The sequence below is a fragment of the Nansenia antarctica genome, assembly GCF_963989245.1.
Source record: "Nansenia antarctica genome assembly, chromosome: 18".
NCBI lineage: Eukaryota > Metazoa > Chordata > Actinopteri > Argentiniformes > Microstomatidae > Nansenia > Nansenia antarctica.
Window position 1 is genome coordinate 5,759,749 of NC_137691.1, and position 7,500 is coordinate 5,767,248.

General features: G+C 46.5%; 2 protein-coding genes across 2 annotated transcripts in view; both read right to left on the reverse strand.

The window, feature by feature from the left end:
* cdk4 (cyclin dependent kinase 4) overlaps positions 1–7,500 on the reverse strand; it is a 359,603-nt gene that overhangs the window by 69,495 nt on the left and 282,608 nt on the right. The window lies entirely within an intron of this gene.
* LOC308173510 (single-strand selective monofunctional uracil DNA glycosylase-like) overlaps positions 6,465–7,500 on the reverse strand; it is a gene marked incomplete at both ends in the record, with an annotated part of 3,266 nt that continues 2,230 nt past the window's right edge. The window contains one exon of the mRNA XM_080548540.1: positions 6,465–6,998. Coding sequence (XP_080404666.1) covers positions 6,465–6,998 — 534 coding nt within the window. The remainder of the gene's footprint in view (positions 6,999–7,500) is intronic.

The following is a 7,500-nucleotide window of genomic DNA, read 5'->3' on the forward strand; positions in this document are numbered from 1 at the left end:
ATTATTAACCTTTCCAATGATGACATGCCCTTCAGAGTTATTAACAATCTGGGGTCTTTGTGGAATACGAGTTGAGATTAGATTAGGCGGCCTATGGATGGAAGAACCAATGCAGCCTAATGATTTGCTAAATTCACATTTACTAAAGGAGACAAACGGAGTCAGACTAAAAACAAATAATAATCATAGTTGAGTGACTGATAAAGCTGGGGTAGGGTTTGGGATTTGGAGAGGGAGGTAGGCCGTGACCAAGCAGGATAATTAACATATTGAGTGAAGCAGTGTGGTGCCTCTTCATAACCCAGCAAGGCACGCTCTCACTGCCCCTAATGACTTCAGAGGTGTAATGAAGACAAACCTAGGCAGAAATTAGCACCGACATTAACTAAAACATCGATAAATAAACCACTAATAAAAAGGGGGAAATAGAGGAGAGATGAGAAGGGCGGGCGGGCGGGCACGGGAGGGGGGCAGGGAGGTGTGTGTGTGTGTAGGGGGAGGGTTAAATGAAAGAGGAGAAGGAAAATGATTAGTACAGTAACTCGTGCAGAAATGTAACAATTTATCTGTCTCATTTCGTATTTTCTCAAGAAACACTGAAAACAGAGACGGCCCGACGGTAAACGGATTTGCCTGGAAAAAAATCAACCCCCCTTCCAACCCCCCCATACGACCGTGCATGGATATCTGTGTCGCAACCGCATGGTGAACCCTCTCACTGTTCCGTTTCCCCTGCTGATCCCACTAATATCCCTCGCCTGTATGACTTATCTGTGTGTACCGCGTGTGCACCGGCCTACGCTTAGAGAACACGTCAAGATTGATGGACTCTGCAGCCAGGGGGGGGGAGAAGGAAAAAAAAAGACGTGCTCAAGAAAAATGGAAGCCACACAAGACTTATTAAAACAACCATTCTTATGATAAGCAAAGAGAAAACACTTAGGAGAATTAAACGTATACATTTTAATTCTAATTTAATTATTTTATAATGAGAACATTCATCTCATCCATTCAAGAATGTATCCGATACGTTTGATCTTTTAAGCAGGAGGAGGAGGATCATTATTTTAATAATCGATTCATATTTTCGAGAGGTTTTCAAATTACAAGGAGGATGAATAATAATTCTGGAATTATCAGAATGTTCAGCAGGGGTAAAATACTTATCCACATTGTCTTCTACTCAACTGTAGTAAAAGTGAGTGCGTGGGGGTATGTGGGGAGAGGGGGGCATCAGCGATGTGTGCCCCCCTCTTACGCCCCCTGTATGTCTCAGCCTCTCCTCTCCTCCCCTCCTGGGCCCCCCATCCCTTCGTGCGGACGGTGTGGAGGTTATCAGTTAGCCGTGCCCCCCTCGTGCCCTCGCTCTCCCCGTATGACGGGCGACCCTGGAGGATAATAAGGAGTGATGATGCTGATGTTGTGCCATCCAACTCCCTCAACACCCCTCCCTCTCTCTCCCCCCCCACTCCTCCGCCCCCACCTACTCTATCCTCTTTCACAGAAACCCCTTCGCCCCCTTCATTTATCACCCCCCCCCCCTCCTTCCTCCCTCCCCCTTTTCCCTCCCTCGCTCTAATTCTGGTTTAATAACCGCCGCCTCCATTCATCACAGTATCGATGGCTCTGACAGGCTAGCAGTGGCGCGGCGGAGAGGCCCGGCGTTAACTCCCTGTCCTCTCGTGCGCAGGCTGCGGGGTCACCGGGAGGTCACGCTGTCAATAAGCACACCCTTGCACCATTGTTCCTGTGAGCAAGATACTGAAAGGTAGGGCTACATACACATACTAGCTACACCACCTACACAACAAGTCGTGCACACGCCCTCAGTCGAAAGTGTTATCTAAAAAGCATCACACAAGCCATCAATTACAAGCCGAATCTACAATAGACACTGAAAGTATTATAACTCACATTGGGAAAATAATGCACATGAAAAAAAAAATCCTCAAATTATTATGAGTTATTTTTGTTGATTGTGTCCTTTATATATTCTTGTGTGAGTGAGTGAGCCATATTATCAGGCCAAAATGAATAGAAGACCACCGCGGCACAAAAACAAACCGCCTCCATTGTACGCCGCCATATTGCGAGCCAGTTTGTTGTGCAGAGCTCGGCTACGTGGCAGAGAGCAGGGCAGCAGATGAACATCGCCCAGACCCACAGCCAGCACCGAAACCACAGTGTACTACTGAGAGCTGCTAGGGAGAGTTGTGTGTGTGCGTGTGTGTGTGTGTGTGTGTGCGTGTGTGTGTGTTGTGCCGCAACACCCTACTCCACAGAGCGGGTCGTCCCATTGGCAAGGCTCATTGAGCTAATTAATAATGCGGCACAGAACAGAGAGGGATGGGAGTCATTAGGGAGCTGCGGCTGTGCTCTCAGCCCCGTGGTGGTGCACCAGTGTGCGTGCGTGTGTGTGTGTGTGTGTGTGTGTGTGTGTTTGTGTGAGAGAGAGAGAGAGCGAGATTGCAAGGAAGGATTGCGTGAGTGTTGGCCAGTTTATGTGAAGGAGGATGTGTACCTGTGTTCGTGTGAGTGTTCGTGTGCGTGTGTGTGTGTGTGTGTGTGTGTGTGTGTGTGTGTGTGTGCGTGCGTGTGTGTGTGTGGGGCAAAGGACTGGGAGAACTGGAGGGTGTGAGAGGAGGGACGGTGACTTTTTTATGGTTGCATACGTGCATGAGCACACGTACTGTATCATGGTTGATATGACAGTTCACAGAGAGTGCGTATTTGAATATGTGTGTCTAGGGTGTGTGTGAGTGCAGGTGCTTTCGGAGTGTGTGCATGCGTGCGTGCATGCATGTGCATGTGCGGAGGGGGGAAGAAGGTACGGCTATCGTACAGATACCACGTCCCGCCTCATCACCCCCCTCCCCAGACACGTGCAGACATACCTAGTTAAGATGGCGGCTCCTCTTCCTCTGCCTCCTCTTACACATGCACCCTGCAGTGTAGGGGCCCGGCGAAGGGGGTATGATTTATTCATTACCCAGGACCAAGACAAACAACATCCCCACACAGTAATGTTGCAGCAGCTCTCTCTACCTCCCGATCAGCTCCTGTTGAGTCGATGCCACTGTGATTTGATTTCAGGTGCATAGAGCAATATAATTAATACAAGGTTCCCACACCTTCTGAAACATCAACTTCAAGCACCTTTCAAGGACTTTCAAGACTCAATTCCCTCAAATTCAAGGACCCAACACAGCATAGTTTGAGATCTAGATTAGAATTTATATAATAGGAACTATCCCCTCACAGACAACAATTAAAAACAGAGGCTTGAATGTGTGAACACTAGATGGTCTCTTGCCTTCTCTACCACAGCACAGCAAAACAATATATTGTGAAATATGTGTAAAGTTAAGCAATACAGAGAGGAGGAGCTAAGTAAAACATTTTTGAATATATATCTATTTTTTTAGAGAGAGAGAGACAGGAATTGAAGCACTTTCAATGACCCATGTCTATTTTCAAGGCTTTCAAGGACCCGCGGGAACCCTGTAAATAGATGACGTGCGTAAAGACGTTTTGATTGGACAGATATATTGGCTCACCCGGGATCCATCGGATCACAGAACAGCACAGTGTATAACGTTACGACCAAGCAACGTCGGTGGTCACGACAAAAAGGGGACTCCATGACCAAGGGGTTGAAGTCATATATTTATTAACTCAAAAGAATAGACAATATAAGAACACTTCACAGTGAAGTCTGTATAATCGGTAGTGTGTGTCGTGTGCGGATGAACGGAATGTGTGTGCACAATGATGTCACAGGACGTGAACGAAACAAAGACAGATGAAACCAGATGCCATCCTACCCGGGGGAGAGGAGATCTAAAAGGGCTGATGGGGGTTCACCATATTAAAGCCTGTAGGCCAGACCTGCACAGGTGAACCCCATTAACCAACGACCCTCCCAACCCCCCCCCGCCCACACTGACTCCCTGCCTCCCTGAACCAGATAGACAGCCAACAGGGAAACCAGCTGACAAGAGGCACTTGACAATCAGGGGCACTTGACAAGTGTTCTATGTTTTTGTGTTTTTCTTCCAGATGGTCGACGTCTACTGCCGGGGGGGTATTCCATCAACGTCGCTGAAGGAAAATCCAGGACATTTCTACTTTATTGGGAAAGAGAGACAGTAGAGATTGACAGGAAGGATGGGTGACTGAGAGAGAGGGGAGGGATGACATGCAGGATATGTCGACAGCCGGATTCGAACCTGCGATGACATGGCTGACGTCTTAGTGTTTCAAGTCTTGCAAGACTGATTTCCCTTCAGTAACGTTGATGGAATACCCCCCAGGTCAATGTCCATGTTAGCAGTAACAGTGTTATAACTACATCAGATGAGTAGACATACATTCTACTTAATCAATCTTATGCCATATAACACCTGAGGAGAGTGTTCCTTTTAGTAATTAAGAGGGAGTTGAGTAACTTTTAAGACCTTGATTTTTTTTTTTCTCAAATTCACAAACTTTCAAGGATTTCAAGAACCCGTGGGAACCCTGTAAATAGATGACGTGCGTAAAGACGTTTTGATTGGACAGATATATTGGCTCACCCGGGATCCATCGGATCACAGAACAGCACGTTATGACCAAGCAACGGTGGTCACAACAAAAAGGGGACTCCATGACCAAGGGGTTGAAGTCATATATTTATGAACTCAAAAAACAGACAATATAAGAATTCACGGAGTGACTTTATGAGTGACTTTAAGGAAATATCTGGGAGAAATTCTCTATTTTGAGAATAAGGGTGGTTGACCCGTTTACAAGGTAAGCCAAGGAAACCCACTACCCACTATCACAGCCCTCAGTCTCAATAAAACAGGCTGGCAAATGTCACGTCATCAGTTCATGTTTATTAGTTATGCGATACATTACACACGTACAGTACATACAATACATTAAAACACAGTCAGTCTTAAAAAATGTTTTCAAAACAATAATAATAAAAAATAAAAAAACCTGCATGATTCAGGTTATTTACAGTATGGGTGTTTGGTGCATAGACACCTGGGACCAAAACGCTGTTGGAAGTGGCTGAACATCATACAAACAAGCTATGGTGGTGGTCAGACTAGGTTGACCTGTTCAATGTAGTGAGGTATTTACATTTACATGTTTGGCATTTAGGCTAGCACACGCCTTTATCCAGAACAACTTACCGTACAACAAATACATTTGTCTAAGTAAGTGAATCGTCTATCCATCAGTCACTATAAGAAAAAAGTAATCTATGCTAGGGCCAGGGGCCATTGGCAGTCATAATGCTAGAATTAAGATGATTTTTTAAATGTTTTATATACAGTAGAGAAACAGGGGGGTAGAGGGGATGAAGAGGTCTTAAATTGGGACAGCTAAGATGTAGCCTTTTTTCTGAGCAATGTCTGACATAATGTGACAATAAATAATTAAAAGACAGCTAAACACCATTAGCCTTCCATTCCCTCCTCCTAACAGCAATGTTGCAACACGTTGTTTCATTAACAATCAGCTTATGGTTCTACATGACTTACATACATGTATGTTGACAATGTTTAATCGGTAGCGATCAGGGAATGAGATATTTTTGTTTACGAGCGCTGTTTTGGTCTCAGAAAGTGCTTTCTAAAGCCTGTGTGTCTGGGGAGGACACCTGGGTTGATTTAGAGTTGGCCTGAGGTGTTCCAAGGGGAGAGGGATCCTTTCTGGGGTTTTTTCAGTTTTTTCTGTCTCTGGTGGTGGCTGCCTCTTCAACCCGTGCAGGCATGTAGAAACAAAACAGCTAATGTCCGACACTGCAAGTCCATTTCGCGGGGGGGGTTATATTCTTTTTTTAGAGAGGATGTTGTTTGGAACTTGAAACTGAATTTCACCTCTGTGGCTCCTACAAAACGATTTGTGATATAGTAATTACCCCGATGAACAAACCAAAGCAAACCTAGCAAAATTGTTATGGCTATAAATCCAGATCAGAATCCCTGATAGTTCCAAATGGTATACACAGCACAGTATCTGTACAACTTCATAAATCATAATTTTGGTCTGTCAGTACCTATATACAGCATTAAATCACCTATATTCAATTCACTCATCAGATGTCACTAACAGTTCATGCTTTCTGGTAACCCTCTACATAGGTTTGATCTGACATAGTCAAAAGGAAACAGCTTATTGAAGACATTGAAGATGCAGTAGATGACTTTGCATGAACCTGGCAGCAACGTGAGAATACCCTTTATACTCCGAGAGAGGGTACTTGACGGTAGCCTTATGTTAAAAGTAGTGTAGTGCTACTAGAGTGATTCAGAATTGGACCCAAACAATACAGTGCGTCCGAGGTGCGAGTTCTCGAGGTATCGAACGGAGGAAGACTACTGATTCCAGTGCTCAGACACAGTCGGACCGTACGCTGCGTATGGACGAGGCATTTGTCAGTGGAGCCTGATCGACTCAGAGGTCAGAGGTCAGGGAGGGCTCAGCAGTGACAAGACACCGAGTTCCTCCAGCTTGGCCTTGGCCACGGCCTCCCAGCCCTTATTGGCCAGCGGGTTCCTCGGGGACGGGTGCATGACCCCCTCCACCCGCACCTGCTGCATGCCCGCTGCCGTGAGGGCCCGTCGCGCCCGCTGCTCCGCCACCCTGCCGACCCCGATCACCATGGAGACGCCCAGCGCGCCCACCGCCTGGCACAGCGCCGTGTCGCAGAGCGCCAGGAGGCGGTCGCGTTCGCCCACGGACAGCTCGGGGGGCGTCAGGTTCTTGCCAGAGGCACTCATGAAGACGAGGGGGCACAGGTTGTGCACGAAGCAGTGGCGGAAAAACAGGGCCGGCTCGCCGCACAGCTTCCTGAAGAAGCCCCAGAAACGGGCGCCACTCACCTCCTTCTGGGTGCAGGCCAGCCCTGTGATTCGTCGCTTTGGATGCTCGTCGGGGGGATGCCCCACCTCCCCCGTGATCTTCAACCAATCGCGGACGCTGTTCACCTCACCAAATGGGATCTGAGACAAGAATAAAATAGACGGTGGTTAGAGAGATCTTTGAACGTACGACTCCCATCTACGTTATGGCGAACACAATGATATCGTTCATCAACAGTTAGTGCTGATTGCTGATATAGAGTATAACAGCACTGGGACTTTTAACGATATGTATCACCCCGCCGCACAGGTGTTCTATCAAATTACCGCTAATCTGGCTAGGCTACATTAACGGTCGTTATCTATCAGATTGTAACAAACTGGATATATTTCCACAAATAACATTTGAGTTAAATTATGAAGTTACTGGAGACAATCCACAGGAAACTATGGAGCTAATGTCTGCTGTTAACTCACACATGTTAAAATCACACATGCCACCAAACTGTCACTGTGTCAACAGACTCTTATTTCACTCGTTGCACAATAAATGGAAACGTACAGATAAATGTACATGATACAAAGTAGCTAGCCTAGGAGACACAGTATAGGGGGAAGCAGGTGTCTCAGGAGACACAGTGCT